General features: G+C 39.3%; 1 protein-coding gene across 1 annotated transcript in view; it reads right to left on the bottom strand.

Moving 5' to 3' along the window:
- Positions 1 to 20,657, bottom strand: part of LOC113433527 (TBC1 domain family member 24-like) — a 31,949-nt gene extending 11,292 nt beyond the window's left edge. Inside the window, exons 1-3 of the mRNA XM_026696147.2 lie at positions 20,609 to 20,657; positions 4,557 to 5,589; positions 2,617 to 2,775 (exon numbers count right to left, since the gene is read on the bottom strand). Coding sequence (XP_026551932.1) covers positions 2,617 to 2,775; positions 4,557 to 5,589; positions 20,609 to 20,657 — 1,241 coding nt within the window. The remainder of the gene's footprint in view (positions 1 to 2,616; positions 2,776 to 4,556; positions 5,590 to 20,608) is intronic.
- Between the last annotated feature and the right edge of the window lie 525 nt (positions 20,658 to 21,182).

Raw genomic sequence — 21,182 nt, 5'->3', positions numbered from 1 at the left:
TATGGAGCCACCTCTATTATAATCTCTGGAACAATTTGTGTCAAGTTAGTGGTTTCTTGTGAAGAAGCAAGAGTTTTTGCCTTGATATCAGCAATCAAGAGCAGTAAGGGTGAGCTACTTCCCTCTGGTGGAGATTCACTTTTGCAGAAGATTGCTGAACATCAGGAAAGAGGCTATTTCCTCATGGCGTGTCTAAAAGTGGGGAGTTCTGATTTGTGGAGTTTGCCTCAAAGGGAGTTTTTCAGTTAAATTTCTTTGATTGAAGTATTACCTCATAAGAATCTAATTATCTAAGCATAGGAAAGGTCCCTCCCACCAGGCTAAAGAGAAATATATCCTACAAGCTCTCAGGAGAGATCCGTTCAGTGGTGGGATTCATTTTTTTTTATTACCGGTTCTGTGGGCGTGGCTTGGTGGGCATGGCAGGAGAAGGATACTGTAAAATCTCCAGTCAGAGGTGGTATTTGTCGGTGCTCCAAACTACCCAAAATTTCCACTACTGGTTCTCCAGAACTGATCAGAACCTGTTGAATACTATCTCTGGATCCGTTCCATCATCTCCTTCCTGCCCTTATCTGACAGTTGCCATTTCCAGAATTTCAATATGAAGCTAATCAAAGCAAGAATATGCTGGTTTAAGAAGTGTGGCCTTGATTTGCTTCTTTCTTTTTCTTCTTTTCTCTTTCTCTGTTAAGACAGATCTGTTCTAGGTCTGAAGGCTGAAATTAGAGATTATTTTTATTTTACTAATCTTATGTAAGCCATTCTGAGAAATTTTATAATCGGAGAAGATTAAAACTGTTAAATAAATAGTACATGCTCCAAGGTAATCACCTTCTTGAGCTTTTTTCTTTTCTTTTTTGGCATCTTAGATTTTTTTTTTCTAATCTGATGCTTTTCATACATTTTGGGAGCTATAGTACTTATATCGAGGAAGACTTTATAATTAAGATTCTGAAGAATGACTAATACCTGAAAATCCTGTTGTGATAAATCTCAGTATTACTTGTTTCCAAAAATACCTCACAACCCGCCATCCTCCCCTATTCTCATGTGTCTCCCCATGTTATATTTTTCAAACTTGAAAGTTCCAAAGCATCTGAAATTTTAAGGATCCTACCCTTGCATTTTCTCTGATGTTTCCCCACACCCCCATTTGTCCTGAATATGTGCTGATTAGGATCATTCAAAAGAAAGCAATGAGATACTGATTTCAGTGGCAGCTTTCTAATTGCATCTTCTGCCAAAGGGTACATTTCCAGAGAAATTTACCTCTGCTCCTGTCTGAGCACTCTACATGGAAATTGCTTCTGATGAGCAAATATTCAAATTGGGAAACATATTGCTTGGAGGTTTCATAGCCCACACTGAGCCCACAAGATTCTATTATTTGTTCAGTAAACAGAGATGGGATAGGCACTAAGGCTGTGCAGCACTTTGGATATTATCTTTGTAAAATGATTTGGAACTCAAGGGATGTAAATATAGAACCCCTCCTCCCAAATCTTTAAGTCATCACAAGATTGTTGGGGTGGGGGGTGGACAACATTCTAAAATGCTGCAGGCTAATATTGTATTCATGCACCTGCATGCTCTAGTCTGAAGCACTTTCTGAAAGTTGTGCTGTGATGGCGCAGTAGTTAGAATACAGTCCTGCAAGCTACTTCTGCTGACTCCTGGCTGCCTACAATTTGGCAGTTCGAATCTCACCAGGCTCAAGGTTGACTCAGCCTTCCATCCTTATGAGATGTGTAAAATGAGGACCCAGATTGCTGACTTCGTAAACTGCTTGGAAAGGGCTGTAAAGCACTGTGAAGAGATATATAAGTCTAAGTGCTACTCCTATTGCTATTGATCCTGAAGCATTAAGCAGCCTTAATAAGCATGCTTAGAGGTCCAACAACACTACACTAACAACTCCCAAGTGTTATGAATTAATCAGCTTGGCATCCTTTTCTGTGCTTTTATACCTAAAAGATTGGATTAAGACACTCTCACAATTTTCCAGTTTTTCAGCTATGCCAGAATTTTTCCAAGAAAAGATCAAGAACTCTCAAATACTGGAGTTAGCAGCAAAAGAGGGTGTCATTTAAGAATCGCAGGATCCTTAGCCCTCATTTGAGCTTAAGGAAGGTGCATAAACCATAGTTGTTATTCTGAATGTTGGCTCAGTCTTAATTTTTTTTGTAGTAAGCTTCCCAAGTGCTTTGTTTTATCAAGGTCTAGAACTGACTTGTGAATACTGTACTTGTCTTTAGGTAATTATGTGGCATTCTCAGCTATGCCGAGACCAATTGTAGTGTCAATATCATAAACACTTAAATGGACTGTATGAATAAATATTTTAAGGCCATTTTTTAAAGCACATCAGTAAACTGACAACATTTGACTACTAGACTAAGCTTTAATATTGTTTCTTTGATTTTGGAAGACTTAGAACATGGCGATTTTATAATCTTCATAACTGCCAAAGCTTTCACTTTGTAAAAATATGATGCTCTTGTTTCTAATACTCTATTCAGTTTCTTGTGCTAATTCTTTAATTGGTCTAAACTTTTATGTTCAGTTTATTATTTGCCTTAATAAGTGTCAAATTTTGGTTAATATGGCCCTTACCTTTGCAAACTGTATCCATTTTCAGAAGTTGAGAATAAAAGAACAGGTGGGTATAAAGAAAATCGTTCGGGGATCCAGGACCACACAATGCGCATTTCTTGAGCTTTAACAATAGTGGAACTAAAATTATGTGCATTCACAATGAGATGGAATGGTTGTCTGTGCAATGGGAAAAGAAAAGAGAGGCTCTAATCAAACTATAATTCCCAGGAGATTGACTTTTAGGATAGAGAGGGCACTCTTTGCAAATAATTATCAAGCAGGAACAGCTGCTGATATATTACATCCTGGAATTTCAATGGTACAGGACACACAGTGGATATAAACTCTGGGACTTATTTTAGAGCAAGGATCGTCATGCGATCTGCTGGTCCTCAGCTTTCCTTATTCTTTTTACATTTACATCTACATATTCCTTCAGGGTAGAATTTTATACTCTGGGTGAAGCATAAGATATCCTTTGCTCTTCAAACCAGAACTGTCTTAAAAGACAGTTGTTTGGTATTCAATGTTCAAGGAGATACTCAGTCATCCAGGTTATGGTTATCCCCAAGGTGCTTTTTCAAAAGGCAACTGGACTTTTCAAAGGAAAAATAAAGAAAGATTATTTTAACAAAAGATATCATATTAGAAATACTTTCCTCCCCCAACCAACACACAAACATATATGCCTACATGTATAAACTAGACAACCTTCTTTAGACAATCTATTATCCCCAGTTCTGAAACTAAGTTTACTTTACTTTACAGAATTTCAGTTTCTTTAGGTTTCAGGATTGATGCTGAATCTGATATTAGATGTGATTTTAAGCATGGCCCGTCTTGCCAATATTACTGACAGAAATGTCCATTTCATTTATCTGGGAAACTGCCCGTGCATATGTATCCCACTCAGAAGAGGGAACACCAATCTAAAAGGCATAATGTTGGTGCTTCCTCCAACTTTTTCAGGCCACTTGATCATTAACGGCATACTGCAGCCGTACTCCAAAATGGGGACAAGAGAAGGAGAAAAGTGGGGCAGGACAAGAACAACCTCATCGATTAAAATATAATTTATTGCACTCACAGACCAATATTCAAAACAAAACATAATAGAAATAAAATCAGAATAAAATCAGAAAACAGGCTAAGAATGGTGATGGGTTCATCAGCGGGTACTCAGAGTGTGGTTAGCTCATAGGGAATTTTTAAATATAATTCTTGCAGTTATTAACTAAATACAGTTAGGTTGATTATTCAATTGCAACAACTGGGGAGATTTTGGAAGCAACATTCCAGTTCCTGAAGCCTTGGGGTCTGACCTTAATATTAGTTCTGTATGTTCTCTTAGAAAAATATCTGCTGTCAGGAATGGGCTTTGGAAGTCCATATTTTATAATTCAGACTGAGTAACGAAGTTTGGCTAAAACAAAATCCTACTGTCAAATTCTAATATATCTCAGAGAAAAAAGCACAGTAAAGCTTAAACCATATACATACAGTAAATGGTAGATCCCAATGGTAGATTGTTAAAGCACATGGAAATTTAAACCAATTTGCTTTCATGGCTATTCTTGATGTACTTTTATGCTTTTTTTTACACTTTTTCCAAAGCTGGTATAAAACTATAATAGCTCAGATTTGTTTATTTATTTATTTATTTTAAAAGGTGCATGCATACCTGACCATTACTATCTACTGGCAGGATGATCCAATATATTCTATGAGGTCTATAAACATCCAGTACTTAAAGCAGATTGATTATAGCAGTTGTGGTATAGACTCTCTCTGTGGATGAAGGCATATTTTACTGTGATTGGTAGGGTGGGCAGAAAATACTCTGCATGAGTTATTCCAATTGGGTAGATTCTGCAATCATTTAGAGTTGTATTGTCTAGCATCTCGTAACTGGAAACGTTATGACATGCCCCAAAATATAGTAAACAAGGTTCTTATACCTGTGATGCACCATTGTTACTCCTTTATCCATCAGAGCCTTCCGGTTAGCCATTTGAAGAAGCCAGATTTCTTTGCGGGAGAAAAGTCGGATGCCAAATGCTTTCTCTAAAAGCTTGTCAGCCGCCAAGTATTCCTGAATATCCCACAGGAAAGCCTGCAAGCTTCCCTTGATGTCAACCACCTCTTGTCCTCTTGAGGTCATAAAGAGCCGGTATTGCTTCAGCAGTGCCAGAGCAATGCGGTAAAGGACTTTTTGCCCCTCTAAGAGATACACATCGAAGATGCGAATGACATAATTAAAAGGAAGATCATCAAAGAGCCACACCAGCCACTCAGAGTACACCTCAAAGATGTCTGATAAACTTGCTATCAGTTGATGGGCAGCTGGGCAGTGCTTATTGGCTAAGTCCCCGAAGGTCATACAGGAGGCCTTGTGAGCCAGGAAAAACTGGTCTATGTAGGTGGTGTGAGGAGCCTTGGAGTAGAGGAGTCGGCAAGTAAGCTCAAAGCATTGGGCCTCGTCTTGGCTATAATGGAGCAACAGAGCAGTCACAGCTGGGAGCAAAGGACTGTAAGTAATCTCAGGGTAGAGACTGGAAATGCAGATAAGTATTTTCTTCAAAGCCGTTATCCCTTCTGGAGTGAGGCAGTATTCAGGCATGATGCTTCCTGACAGGAATTCAGGCAAGGGATCAAAACTTTCACTCTGGTTTCCGAATAACTTGCTGGCCACATCTTGGTAGACGAAGGCATCGGGAGTCATTAGCCGGCATGGTATATCTTGGATAATGTGCTGGTAAGCCTTGGCTCTCAGGGAATGGCTTCCAGCCCAATATCCTTCCCTTGCTAGCTTCTTCAGCTCTTTCCTAGACTTGCCAAGGAACTGCTCGTGAGAGTCCTGATGATCATTCAGTTTGGGGATTTTGCTCTGGTCCACAAATACACTGCAGCCTAGGTAGGAAGCTGAATTACTGTCCCATGTTCCAGCCGTGGCAATGATTTGCACAGGTTCTTTAATTGGATTAACTGTCTCTGTAGAATAAAGACATTATGTTCAGTGCAATTTATCAACTAGTTGACAGCTTGCTTAATGCTGCTTGACAATATGGAAAGCTGCGTTGTTGTTTTCCTCCAACTTTTGAACAAGTTGCAGTTAAAATGATAAACAGCAATTTTCCATTTGTTCTTAAGCTTCCATTTCACTCAATAGGTAGTTGGTCTTATCAATCAGAGTACTTGTTAGGAGTTGAAAGGTAGGCAATAGAAGATTTACACTATGGTAAAGTTAAATACTAAATATGATGCAATATATATATATATTTAAAGGGATGTACTTATCTAATGAATAATCATCATACAGTTCTCAAAATGGTTACAAAATAGTATTTTTTTATTCCGATATGGCATCAGTCAACACAGCAAATACCTGACTTCCGGTTTGAGCTTCTTTGGCGACAGACTGAAATCCACCATTGTGCACGACTTTGATCCGTGCTCGCCGCCAGAGCACCCTGAGCTGGCTGGATTCAGGGCTAAGCCATCCCATAGAGGTGGTGAAGAGGGGGGAGACTGCCAGCAGGGTCGAGGAGAGTCGCATCTCCTCCTCAGCTGGCCATTACTCCCTTTCCCGAAGGCAGTTGCAGCAGTGGTCAGAAATGGCCACCTCAAAGAAGAACTCATCCGGAAAAGAATGTGCAAGAGGAAGATAAAAAAAAGAAAGTTTTGGTTGATTGGGTTAAACTGAAAAAGCAACAATGTAAGGTACCCTGGAATTTGAACTATAAAAAATATCATTGTTCCCTCAGAAGACTTTGAAGCAGTGAAGGAAGAGAGGAAAGGGAAAAGATCTGCCTTTTTTTTCTTCCCTTCCTTATACTGACAGCTAAGAGATTTAAGTAAGAAATTGACAAAAATCCACTTTGACATCAATAGGCATTTAAGCTGAAAATAAAATGTCAAAGGGATAATAAAGACTTTTGGATACTCAAGAACCTTTAAAAGCAGGAAAGGAGAGAAAAGGAAAGAATAAAAGGGCGGGATCTGGAAAAATGGAGGAGACTGCCTGGAACTAAAAGGAACTTATAGTGAAACCTTAACAAGATTCCTAAAAGATACATTCTAACTGAAACTTTGTAACAAAATAATAGAACCCCAGGAAGAGAAAGTGGAAAAAAAGAAGCAAGAAGAAACAGCTTTGGATTATTTGGATTACTTGGTGATTTTTGGAGTTTTGGCTATTGGATTTAAATGACTAAAATCAATCAGTTGTTTGTTAAAAGTGTTTAAAATGGCATCACTTTAGAAGAACTGAAAATGGAATTTAAAAAACAGAAAGAAGATGCACAAGAAGGAAGAGGTTCTTTTGGCTTCATATTTCAATTTTTAGAAATGGAGATCTGGAACTATGAGAAACAACAAGAAACGCTTGTAGAACAAGAAGGTTGGGACAAAGAAGAAGCCATCTTTAATGATCAAGTAATTTTAAGTAGGGGGGGAAGAAAAGGAGGGAAAGAGAGTGAAAAGTTTAAGATTTGAAAAAACAACCAAAAAAAAGAATAGTTTGAAAAATAATTACAATATTAGGAAGCAACAGAAGAGAGGATCACAGAAGAGAGAATTATAAGTAGAGAGACAAGGGGACAAAAATGGGAGAGAGAAGAAGAGGGGGAAGAAGGAAAGGAAAAGAAGTTATAAAAGACAGAAACACGATATAGAGAAACAGGGAAAATGCATAAGGATTGAAAGTATAAGCCTATTATATAATAATTTTAGAAAACATGAAACAATTTATGATTAAAATGATGAATAAAATATTTATTATAATGCAGTGGAATGTTTGTTAATAAATACATGAAATAAAGTGAATGAGAGAATGAAATTAGGAAAGGATGGGAACATTTTAATTCTTATTAATGATTTATAAAAAATATAAGGGAAGAGAAATATGGAGAAAAAAACAATTAATTATGGAAAGGTTATAAGTGTTCACAAGGAAGTATGTTATTCAATTGAAAAGAAATGTTAAAGATGTTAAGATTCTAACTAATATTAATGATAGAATTGAATTGGAATGGAATGAGTGTTTTATTCACTATTGTTTTTTATATATACACTGCTCAAAAACATAAAGGGAACACAAAAATAAGACATCCTAGATATGAATGAATGAAATATTCTTATTAAAAACTTTGTTCATTACATAGTTGAATGTGTTGACAACAAACTCACACAAAAATTAGCAATGGAAATCAAATTTAGCAACCCATGGAGGTCTGGATTTGGAGTTACACTCAAAATTAAAGTGGAAAAAAACACTACAGGCTGATCCAACTTTAATGTAATGTCCTTCAAACAAGTCAAAATGAGGCTCAGTAGTGTGTGTGGCCTCCACAAGCCTGTATGCCCTACCTAAAACGCCTGGGCATGCTCCTGATGAGGTGGCAGATGGTCTCCTGAGGGATCTCCTCCCGCACCTGGACTAAAGCATCCCCCAACTCCTGGACAGTCTGTGGTGCAACATGGCATTGGTGGATGAAGCGAGACATGATGTCCCAGATGTGCTCAATTGGATTCAGGTCTGGGGAACAGGCGGGCCATTCCATAGCATCAATGCCTTCATCTTTCAGGAACTGCTGACACACTCCAGCCACATGAGGTCTAGCATTGTCTTGCATTTGGAGGAACCCAGGGCCAACTGCATCAGCATACGGTCTCACAAGGGGTCTGAGAATCTCATCTCGGTACCTAATGGCAGTCAGGCTACCTCTGGCAAGCACATGGAGGGCTGTGCAGCCCCCTAAAGAAATGTCACCCCACACCATTACTGACCCACTGCCAAACTGGTCATGCTGGAGGATGTTGCAGGCAGCAGAACATTCTCCACGGCATCTCCAGACCCTGTCATGTCTGTCACATGTGCTCAGTGTGAACCTGCTTTCATCTGTGAAGAGCACAGGGCACCAGTGGCAAATTTGCCAATCTTGGTGTTCTCTGGCAAATGCCAAACGTCCTGCACGGTGTTGGGCTATAAGCACAACCCCCACCTGTGGATGTCGGGCCCTCATACCACCCTCATGGAGTCTGTTTTTGACCATTTGAGCAGCCACATGCACATTTGTGGCTTGCTGGAGATCATTTTGCAGGGCTTTGGCAGTGCTCCTCCTGTCCCTCCTTGCACAAAGGTGGAGGTAGCGGTCCTGATGCTGGGTTGTTGCCCTCCTATGGCCTCCTCCACATCTCCTGATGTACTGGCCTGTCTCCTGGTAGCGTCTCCATGCTCTGGACACTATGTTGACAGACACAGCAAACCTTCTTGTCACAGCTCGCATTGATGTACCATCCTGGATGAGCTGCACTACCTGAGCCACTTGTGTGGGTTGTAGACTCCGTCTCATGCTACCACTAGAGTGACAGCACCGCCAACATTCAAAAGTGACCAAACCATCAGCCAGAAAGCATAGGAACTGAGAAGTCGTCTGTGGTCACCACCTGTACTCCTTTATTGGGGATGTCTTGCTAACTGCCTATGATATCCATTTGTTGTCTATTCCATTTGCACAACAGCATGTGAACTTGATTGTCCATCAGTGTTGCTACCTAAGTGGACAGTTTGATTTCACAGAAGTGTGATTGACTTGAAGTTACGTTGTGTTGTTTAAGTGTTCCCTTTATTTTTTTGAGCAGTGTGTGTGTGTGTGTGTGTGTGTGTGTGTGTGTGTGTGTATACAGAGACAGAGACAGAAGACAGAGGCCTGATGATGATGAATGAGACTTCATCGAAACGTTGCCTAGATACTTTGAATATATAGATATATATATTTGTTTTCTGAGGTTCTCGCGGGTATTTGTATGTGGATCTTTGGTTGTTCGGGTTTTCTCCCGCGTAAGATTCAAAGTATCTGAGGCAACGTTTGATGAAGTCTCATTCATCATCATCAGGCCTCTGTCTTGGCTCTTGCCTCTCGGAGCGATGTGAGACTGTCTCACATTGCTCCGAGAGGCAAGAGCCGAAGACAGAGGCCTGATGATGATGAATGAGACTTCATCGAAACGTTGCCTAGATACTTTGAATCTTACGCGGGAGAAAACCCGAACAACCAAAGATCCACAAACATATATATATATATATGTTTTCTGAGGTTTTCACGGGTATTTGTATGTGGATCTTTGGTTATTCAGGTTTTCTCCCGCATAAAATTGTGTCTTCCACCTGCCCCAACACATACATCGGAGAAACCAACAGAAGAATTAGTGCATGCATTGAAGAACACAAGAACTCAATCAAAAAAGAAGAACCGACCTCTTCCCTGGTCCAGCACCTCAAAGCCACAGGACATGAGATTGACTTTAAAAATACCAGAACTATCGTCAAAACTCAACACTTCAACAATAGAATAATCAGAGAAGCCATAGAGATAGAAAAACACCCACACAGCATGAATAAACTAGATGATACCTCCCACCTACCAGCCATTTGGAAAACAGCCTCCCTTAACAAATGAGTACCTAACATGAAGAATGACACCAGACCCAGACCCACACCCACGAAGGCCACACAAGATGCTACCACCACACTTCCATATAGAAAGCAGATTTACACCCACACAGAAGATGAGACACGACCACGGACCAGAAGCCGTACCACAGCTGCATCACTACCTGCTTCAACCCCTCCGACCCATACATGAAGCGAACTGATGCCCAACATGAAGATGTGGCATGACCACGAACGTGAAGCCAAACAACAGGATCACAGCTCACCAGCTCAAATCCCCCAACAACTAAGACTAACCTGAACACAGCCAAGCCCCCACCTGAACAGAACACACCCCCAGCCAATCAGAACACAGCCAACCCCCCAACCAATGAGAACACCCCCCACCCAATCAGAACACAGCCAAGCCCCCACCCAGTCAAGTCACACTCCCACTGGCAGTTAAAAGAAAAAACAGTTGCAAGCTCACATTACTCCAAGAAGTACAAAGCCAAAGACACAAGCCTGAAGATGATGAATGAGATTTCGTCGAAACATTGCCAAAATACTTCCAATTTTATGCGGGTGAAAACTCGAATAACCAAAGATCCACATACAAATACCCGCAAAAACCTCAGAAACAAACATATATATATATATATGTGTGTGTGTGTGTGTGTGTGTGTGTGTGTGTGTGTTTTCTTAAGTTTTCGCGGGTACTTACATGTATGGTATTCAGCTTTGTTTGGGTATTTTCCCACGTCATTATAGTTGTGCTTTTAAAGTTGTAGCAACGTTTCGGCAGAATCCCAGATGAACACAATACAGAAGCCTGATGATGGCAGATGAGATTCTGCCGAAATGTTGCTACAACTTTAAAAGCACAACTATAATGACTTGGGAAAATACCCAAACAAAGCTGAATACTATATATATGTATGTATGTGTGTGTGTGTGTGTGTGTGTGTATATATATATATATATATATATATATATATATATATATATATATATATATATATATATATATATGGATCTTTGGTTGTTCGGGTTTTCTCCCGCGTAAGATTCGAAGCATCCAGGCAACGTTTCGATGAAGTCTCATTCATCATCTTCAGGCTTCTGTCTCTGGCTCTGTGCTTCTCAGAGTAATGTGAGATTGCAGCTGCTTCCTCCTTTTAACTGCCAGTGGGGTGGGACTTGATTGGGTGGGGGCTTGGCTGTGTTCTGATTGGGTGGGGTGTGTTCTCATTGGTAGGGGTTTGGCTGTGTTCTGATTGGTTGGGGGGTTAGCCATGTTCTGATTGGTTGGAGGCGTGTTCTGTTCAGGTGGGGGCTTGGTTGTGCTCAGGTTAGTCTTAGTTGCTGGGGGATTTGAGCTGGTGAGTTGTGATCTTGCTGTTTGGCTTCGAGTTCGTGGTCCTTCTGCATCTTCATAGTGGGTGTCGGTTTGCTTCATGTATGGCTCGGAGGGGTTTGAAGTGGGTAGTGATGCAGCTGCCGTGCAGCTTCTGGTCCATGGTCGTGTCTCATCTTCTGAGTGGGTGGGAGTCTGTTTTCTACATGGAAGTGTGGTGGTGGCATCTTGTGTGGCTCTCATGGGTGTGGGTCTGGTGTCCTTCTTCATGTTAGGTACTCGTCTGTTCATGAGGGCCAATCAGAACACGGCTAACCCCCCAACCAATCAGAACACAGCCAAACCCCCTACCAATGAGAACACACCCCCACCCAATCAGAACACAGCCAAGCCCCCACCCAATCAAGCCCCACCCCCACTGGCAGTTAAAAGGAGGAAGCAGCTGCAATCTCACATTACTCTGAGAAGCACAGAGCCGGAGACAGAAGCCTGAAGATGATGAATGAGACTTCATCGAAACGTTGCCTGGATGCTTCGAATCTTACGCGGGAGAAAACCCGAACAACCAAAGATCCACATACAAATACCCCGAGAACCTCAGAAAACATATATATATATATATATATATATATATATATATATATATATATATATATATATATATATATATATGTGTGTGTGTGTGTGTGTGTGTGTGTGTGTGTGTGTGTTATAAGAACATAGTGTGTATTTTAAGAATGTACCAAGCAGAATTCAATTGGAAGTTATGTACTATATTGAATGTTATAATTTTGGTGTCATACTCCAATTAGCAACTACAGGGGAAATTTTTTTTAATGAGAAAAGATAATATGAAATTGAAACAGGACAGACAAAAGTATAAATATAATGATTGGAAAGACATTGAAACTTACAAAAAGATATATAACTGAATTTAGATATGAGATAATTAAAAATAAATTTGAGAAAACCACGGGGGGGGGGAGAAACTATGGAGAAAATGTTAAAATAGTAATAAGATATGGAATAGAACACAAAGATGAATATGAAATTGAGTTTGTGTCTGTATGAAGAAGTGATAACCCGGGATTATGCTATTCCCAAAAAAAGATGTTTTATTTGTATTATGTTTTTGTGAAAACCCAAATAAAATTTATCTTAAAAAGAACACACACACAGCAAATACCTATGTAGTCACAAGATTCTCAAGATGCTTTAGAGGATGAAGCTTTCCATGCACAAACATTTCAGATTACAGTGAAAAAGTTCACTGTAATGTAACTCTGGACTGTTCTGAGCACTGCAGAAATTCAGCCACTACAAGGACAGCCACAAGCACATGTTCCCTGAGAAAGAATGAAGGCAACAGGAGGTAGGAAATTATTTTATAGCTATATTATCTAGAGGGAAAAAGTCGGTGCTATTAGGACTGCACATAATCCAAAGTTTTCCCGCTGTAGAAGTCCTTGTATCTTTTTGCATCAGTCCCTTGTCCCTACCATTTCTTCTTCCTTTTTCTTCCTGCCTACTCTTCATAGATGCTTTCTACAGAAACAGAGTTGTTTCTAGAGAAACAGAGGTACTGTAACTTCACTCTGCAGTGCCCAAATTCTTTTAAAAGTTAAAGAAACGAAAGAAAAGAGCCATGGAATGTTGTTTTTTCTTTGAGTTATGGGAAAAGAACAGAGTGTGCTAGACAAAGAGAAGAAAGATGAGACAATGTCAGCAGAAAGAAAGGGGAAGAAGGGAGAGGGATAAATTGAGAATGGACCATCTAAGAAATCTGTAATCTCCTGCATATGTTGCCAGGTCCCTTAAGTAACACTGGCAAGGAGTTTAAACTCATTCTGAATTTGAAATCAAGATCCCCTGGGAAGTGCTCTGCATGGGGTTTCTCTTGAAGATCACCAGGAAGCTAACACTGGTCCAGAATATATCAGTGTGATATATCACTAGAGTCTTCTAACTTTGCCTATGGTATACTTCTGAAGTGTAATCTGCCCTGGCTCCCAGATACCTTCTAGGTGCAATTCAAGATATTGGCTATCACCTTTATAGTGCTACATGGCACGAGATCAAGTTATTTGTGGGACTGCTTCTTCCTGGGAGTATTGCTTGTTGTACCAGAGTGGATAGGGTAGATATGTTATACTCTGTCCTTTCTCTAAAATGTTGCCATGTGTTCCTTTTCTGTGACTACCCCTATATGGAATAACTTCCCACTGCAATCTGGCAAGCTCCTACCCTTTTAGCCTTCTAGAAGGCTTTCAAGAGCTGGCTTAAGACCAGACATTGGGGTGGAGAGATGGTGCCTTGGCATGGTTGTTGAATGGTTTTATGTTTCTATGGTTTTTATGTTTCTGTAGTTTTATTATTGTTGTAAGCTACCCAGAGTTGCTTTGAAAATGGATTTGCTGAAGATGCATGACCATACAAAGTAAACAAATTGTTAAATAAAATCCTCTCTTTAATGTACAGCAAATAGAGATGGAAATGGACTGTTCCCGTGAAAGAATCAATCACCACAGTGACATTTTTGGAAAAGCTATGCAGACATGGTTACAACAACCTGTAAAAATATTCTTTAGATCTAAGAAAGAAACAAAACCTTAGGAAGAGACTCAGACTGGCTCCCTGGGATATAGACGGGAGAGTGGGAAAATGCAGTAAGGCTTTCAGGATTCTGTTGCTACAGCCAATCTCAATAAAAGTGGACTTTTGGAGTTATTTTCCTGATCTAGCCTATCTTGAAAGCTGACCCTGATAATGCAATATTCAAGTTCCAGAGACAGGCTTCACAAAAGATATTTGAAGCATTGGGGAAATCAAGCAAGCCAGACTAATTGTTTTCATTTTTTCTAGGAATGCTGAGGATCTGGCAGCAGCCAGGCAGCCAGGCAGATGATGATCCTGTCCTGAGCTAAGATATACCATGTCCTCTACCCTGCCTGTGGGACAAATATCCAAAAATAATGTTGCGGTAATTCCCCATTAGGAGAATGAGAGCATACATGGAGACGTATTTGAGAGTAGTGTTAGAATAATACACACACAGCACACAGATACACTGTACAGTAAATGTAGGTTTTTACTTTCAATAAAGGTTTAAGCAAAGTTCAAAATAGGCAGTCCAAAGTCATTCACAGGTAAGATCAGTCAGTTTTCAGTCCAGGGATAATCCAATAACAAAGTCCAGTATCAAAAACAGTTCAGTGTCAGACTTACATCAAATCCGGGAATAGCAGTTCAATTAGAAAAAATGGCAATAATCTCCAACAGAAGGAAACAGAGACTCACTCACACTCTCTTCTGAGACTAAGATTAAGACTAAGACAACCCAGGTTTCTGGCTCCATCTTATGGCCGTTTGAGAAACCACACCCAATTACAGATTTTAGGATTTCCTTAAAGAGACAATGTTAAAATGTCTCTCCTGGTTTATATATTTTGGACCCAAATACCTGTTAGGTGACTTATATTCCTAACAAATAACTGCTGATTTTTTTAAGATAGTTTGGGGCTTCTTGCAATAGAAAATACCAGATGGAAATTTGACTAAATCTTATAAATATAATGAACATAGGTAGTGTTGATTACATTAGCTTTCATCTCCAAATAACCTTACTTTTTGATTGGTTGGCGGGGGGGAAGGAGACTTGGTATAATAGGATAGGAGATATGTAAAATCTATGGTTTTCCATTTCAGCTTTTCAAATAGTCTTCAGTTTCTTTCGTTTTTATGACCCAATCTTCCTTTCTCAGAATATACAGGAACAATGGCTGTCTTTTATGGTGCAGTAAACATTTTATTTTATGTCATAGAATATTTTTTCCGTTTCTTATTATTAAAAATGGGGCCATTGGTCTACTCAATCTAGTTGAATGATGTGGCCATTCTGTACTTTATCTTGATTTTCTTGAAGTACAGCTAGAACACAACCACTGTATCCACCAACAGCGGCACATACAGTAGATGTGCTTGCCTTTTGCACTGTTTATGGAAGTATGCTGCCTCTCAAATGAATATTGGTCTCTAATATTGTATACATGATCTGATAGAGATGGAAAGGAAAAATACAGTATACCCAAAACAGTACATGTAGTTTGTATTAATCAGGTAACACCTGTAAAAGAAGTTGGAAACACAGTTGGCAAGAGATACTATACACTATTTAAAGGTGAAACTAAATGTTTATGGATGTGATATTAGTTTTATTTGCAAGGCCCTGGAACTGGCTGGACATTCTTTGTTGTAAACAAGTGCTTAGTCTTCTAACTTTGCATTTGCTAAGAGTGCAAATCTGTTTTCCCATGAAGTGATGCAAATGTTTAGTATTCAGTTTAACACCTGTGCTTTAGCAATTTATAGCATTGTTACATTACTGTTGTACTGCAGAGGAGGAAAATTACCAAAATAGAAATGCCAGTACAGTCAGCTATACAAACACAGTGCTGGGGGAGAACTTGGGGGTGGGGTGGGGTAAAGAGTGCAAAAGTATTTGCTGAGGATTGATAACTCAGTAGTGAATGACTTGTTGATGGACTTATTATGGAAGTTGTATGCAAGTATCAACTGCTGCCAATGTTCCTGATAGCTGGGAATCTATTTTGAATCCTGTAAAGTAATAGCCATCAGCTTTCATGAAAATAACACTGTCCAGCTGGTGGAGAAGGAGAGTATCAGATTAGAATAATGGAAAGAAAGAAGAAGAAGAAAAACCTATGACTTGGTTGAAAGCGAAACTTCCTGCAGTGTAGAGGACTAGAATGCACATATTTGATATTTATAATTAAAGCAATCATTACAAGATAATCATCTGAGTCTTCCAGATGATTTTTACATTTGATTCTTACTTGCTACTCTTCATTTTCAACACTCAGCCGGAGCAGCTGACATCCATGAATGCCTTCTATTTCTGTGGTTTCTCTGCAGCACAACTTAATAATGCAAGAGTGTTATAATATGTGTTAACAGAATGCTAAGCGTTTGCAAGACGAATGTGCAGTTATTATTAAAAATTCTGGGGAAACAGTTTCTGAACTTGATTAATCCTGATCTTCAGTGCCAATACCACTCATGCAGGGGAGGAAAAAAGAACTAAACTCTGCTCCAAGAAATGGAAAGCAACGGACTTAGAAAAGCAACGGAGGAGGGCAAGGAAGCTAAAAGAGCAAGGAAGCAGAGGCTTGGGGTATTGAGTATCTATGTAGAAGTTCTTAAGAACAAACCGCTGCTACACAGGATAGGAAAATATCTTATCCAGAATCCTAGAACAAAGCAGATTGGAGAGGATGTCATCAGCTTTGGTATGGTTGTGTGTGTGTGTGTGTGAACTGTGCCAGGGAAAAAAACCACCGTAGCCTTAGATCATCATAACATGCATTTATTTGATCACCCAACCTTTTGAAAGACTAAAGCAAACATCCTTGCATTAAAGAAAATAATGATATGGTATGTTCAGCTCCTTAGTTATCATTGTGCTCCCCCTGGAGGACAACCTGGGCCATTGTTAGAAAGCTGTGACCGCTTTAAAAATGTAGGCTACCAGGGTAAGTGTGTACGTACTTTTGAGTGTGCACTGGCTCCTGGTAATTGCCTGAATAAGTCCCTGCAGTTTTCTTGGAAATGGGATAAGAACTGCTATTTATTCATTTGTGCTAAGAACATTACATTCCGCAATTTCTGCACTTCTGTGTATTGGATTTGTTTATTCTAACTGTGTTAGGCTAGCTGACTTATACTAAATATGCAATCAACTCCAGAAAGTGAGACTGGGTCAGGAATGAATTATTGCTGAGTTCTTTACTTTCCAAAGTTCTTTGTGACCCCATTTGGCTGACAAACCTTGTACATTGTGAGATATGTTGGAAAGGAAAGTTTCTGGCATTGCCTATAATCTACGTGTGTCTAACATCTCACATAAATAAATAAAAATCTCTCATAAATAAAAAATAAAATAAAATCTCTCGGAATGCTCAGTCACATTAATTAGTTTATCACAGCATAACCAACATGTGCACCTTCGGGCATTGTAGAAGTTCACTTTCCATCATCCCTTACAGTAAGACTGGCCATGGTCCTGAAACTCCTGGGAATGCTAAAAAGATTCCATCTTTATAATTTTTAAGTAAAGCTTTCTTTATATAGATATAGCAGTTGAGTTACACAAGAGCAATGGCTCCCAAGATCTGACCACGAGCAATTTATAGCTATTGTTGTATTTCATTGGTTAAGAAGAAATAAAGATTGGGTAGAGATAACTTTTATCCCACTAAATGAGGAGAAGGAATGAGAGGGGCTGGTATTTATCAAGTAAAAAGACTGTCTCCTCTAGAAGGAAGAAAAGGAGAAAGTGAGTTAATTTTGAGCGTCGCCATGCTTAAACTTCTATTGAGTTTGATCCCCACTTCTCTCAGGACAACAAAAATAAGAGCTTCCTCTCTGCCACTTGAAAACAAGATCCACCCCCCACGCCATTCCAATGTATCTGCAGCATTCAATTGTTGTTTGTAACTTATGATTAATGGTTGTAACTAAGATTTATGTCCTATGACTCATTACTTGTTGTTTATATGTATACTGTGAGCTTACGCACCAGAGACAAATTCCTTGTGTGTCCAATCACACTTGGCCAATATTCTATTCTATTCAATTCAATTCTATTCTATTCTATTCTATTCTATTCTATTCTATTCTATTCTATTCTATTCTATTCTATTCTATTCCATTCCATTCTGTTCCATTCCATTCCATTTTGTGTTGACTAGACTGGCTCCACACCTTGCCTCTTCCTGTTCTATTTGACTCAACCCAGGTTTGGGGAAAAACCTTCAGATTCTATATTACTGGCCTGCTACACTATCAGGATTTGCTGGTACAATGTGGCTTGCCATAGGGTTTGCTGTAAGCACTAATGCTTTTAGGCTTTATTTGCTTTAGTTTGCTGTAAGCACTAATGCTTTTAGAAAATAGAGATTAGCCGAATGCTTTCTATGAGTTCACCATGATACTAAATAGGCTTGGGATTTCTGGAGAATGAAGGCAAAGCGGGGAAGCCTAGACTGGATTGAATATCTTGACAATGATTGATAAGATTAATCCTGGGAAATTTCCTATTATATTGAGCCTGCATATATGTTGAACTCATTGGTCAAAAAGACTGGATATAATAACCTTATCTCATAGGAACACCAATAGTTTCTAGTAAAGGAAAATGGGCCCCAGCTAAGCCGCTGCTGACATTCCTGAAGCTTGACCCCACTTGGGCCACTTCCATATAATAACACAAGGAATGGTGAATAAACATTTAGGCAGAAGACACACGAAATTCTAAAAATATTAGAAACAATATACAGATAGTCCTCAACTTTTGACTACAATTGAACCCAAAATGTATGTTGCTAAGTGAGACAATTGTTAAGTGAGTTTTGCCACATTTTATGACTTTTCTTGTTAAGTGAATCACTACAGTTGTTAAGATAGTAATACGGTCATTAAGTGAATCTGGTTTCTCCATTGACTTTGCTTGGCAGAAGGTCACAAAAGATGATCACATGACCTCAGGACACTGCAACCACCATAAATACGAGTCAATTGCCAATAATATGAATTTTGATCACTTGACCATGGGGATGATACGACAGTTGTAAGTGTGAAAAAAGTCATAAGTAACTTTTTTCAGTGCCATTGTAACATGGATCAGTCACTAAATGAACTTTTAAGTCAAGACTGCCTGTACAATATAGTGAATTAACTCTGACCATTCACCCACTGATGTGCCTGAGGTTAAACATTGAAAGTTTAATGGATGTTATATTCAAAACAATATCAGCATGTAATGCCAAGTATCATTCTGATTTTGACACCTATAGATAATTTACTACACATTTTTTTTACTTCTAAAAGTTATCATAGTTGTAAGGAAAGACTGGGATAAATATCCCCCCCCCCCAAAAAAAAAATTAGATTTACTGTTCATGCTGCACCAAACATAGTAATGATTTTTTTTTTGCTTATGGCAAGTTTAAAAAGCATAAATATTATTGGGCTACAAATAGTGTGGCTCAGTTCATCGGAATTCAGTGATAGAGAAAGAATGTGGTGTAGCCCAGGATATTAAGCCCAGTGTATGACAATCACTATTTGAATTAGTTACATCTTTCTTCTTCCAACTAGCTACAGACATATCCATCATCAACATTATTTCTCAAACATTTGACTAGACTAGGTTTGTCCAATCTTTTGGCTTTCCTGAGCTCCACTGAGTTAAGAGGAATTGTTTTGGGCCACATATAAAATCTGTAATATAAATATATATAAGTAACAAACTTCATTTTTATAGCTTTGTTACAATTTTATGGGACCACATTACTGACTATCCAGGGTGCATGTGGCCCATGGCCCATGGGTTGGATACACCTGGGTTGGATACACCAAAATCCTGCTTTATAATTCTCATTTGTCAGTATAATGTTATAAGGTTAAAAAAAGCTGATTTTTTTTTTTGCTTTATAAAACAATAGCACTTAGACCGATACATTGCTTCATAGTGCTTTACACCACTCTCTTAGCTGTTTATAGTCAGCATATTGCCCCCAACAATCTGGGTCCTCATTTTACCCACCTCGGAAGGGTGAAAAGTGGTCAGGCGAATTAGCCTGCAATACTGCATTTTAGCCACTGTGTAATCATGGCTCTTATGATTGGGGCTCTTCCACACATTGTTAAGGCTTTATTTGTAGACAAGAGGAAGCATTGATAAATACACTGCAAGCATACAAATGTGTGTATTTTTCATTGTCCTTCAAGTCACAGCCTTTTCTAAAAATGCAAAATGTTCTGCAGTGCTCCATTCTTGGCATAACATTTAGAGGCATGTCATATCTTGCCTACAGCTTCCTAGCATCTAGGCAGATATAACAAAGGTACAGCTGTTGCCCCAGAAGCTCTTAAAAAATAGATAAACCCTGAGTTTCCCTCAGCCAGTGGGAATGGGGCGGAACCCTGAAGAAAGCAGAAACCAATGTGTCATTTCCTTTAATTTCTTGCCATGCAATAGCTCATTCTAAGTGAATAGACTGCCAGTCAGGCTTTCAAGCCACTTGTTGACAAATCGGTACAGACATGTACGTTCTGGACGGACCTCTTGCTTCCCCTCTCTTCCTCACTTTATTCTGTTTGCTTTAATATTTGCTCCTCGAAAATGACCATTAAAAAAGTACCTTCTTTGCCTTCTGCGATGGTCAAGTTGCTGTCTTTTAGGATATCCATCTTGGAACTTGTTTTTTCCAAAACTGGAATTCGTTAAGTCCCCTCAGTGGGGCTGATATACTTCAGCCCAATCTGTATCAGCTCTCATCCTTGCTTGAAGGATCTGTGCAAAGCTCTGCTTCTGTGCCTAATTTATTGAACCTGAGCCTCCTTCCCAGGTGATGCCTCCCCAAGGATATTCTTATTTGGTGTAAACAGTGGTAAAATGTTCCCCCACCTACTCACTTGTCTTTGTTTACTGTATGCCTCTCTGATAGGCAGGATCTACATAAGCAAGATAGTGATCAGAGCATCAACAGGCCCATTAAAAAGGACCATTTACTTTTTGAAGGGTAAACTTTGTTTTCCCGACTTCCCTTGCATCATCACCAAAAAAAAAAAAAAAAAGGAAAAGAAATTCCATGTGTATCAGAAAAGCAAAACATGGTACATGGAAGAAGGAGAGCGGGGGAGTTGTCCCCTTTGGAGGCTCTTAATTTCTGCCCTTCTGATGATTAACTGTCCTTGAACTGGTGGAACATAAAC

The sequence above is a fragment of the Pseudonaja textilis genome, chromosome 2 (assembly GCF_049901715.1).
Source record: "Pseudonaja textilis isolate UNSWEBS1 chromosome 2, rPseTex1.2, whole genome shotgun sequence".
NCBI classification, from domain to species: Eukaryota; Metazoa; Chordata; class Lepidosauria; order Squamata; family Elapidae; genus Pseudonaja; species Pseudonaja textilis.
The sequence above is the reverse complement of the archived record's forward strand: the minus strand, read 5'-3'. Positions and strand labels throughout refer to the sequence as shown.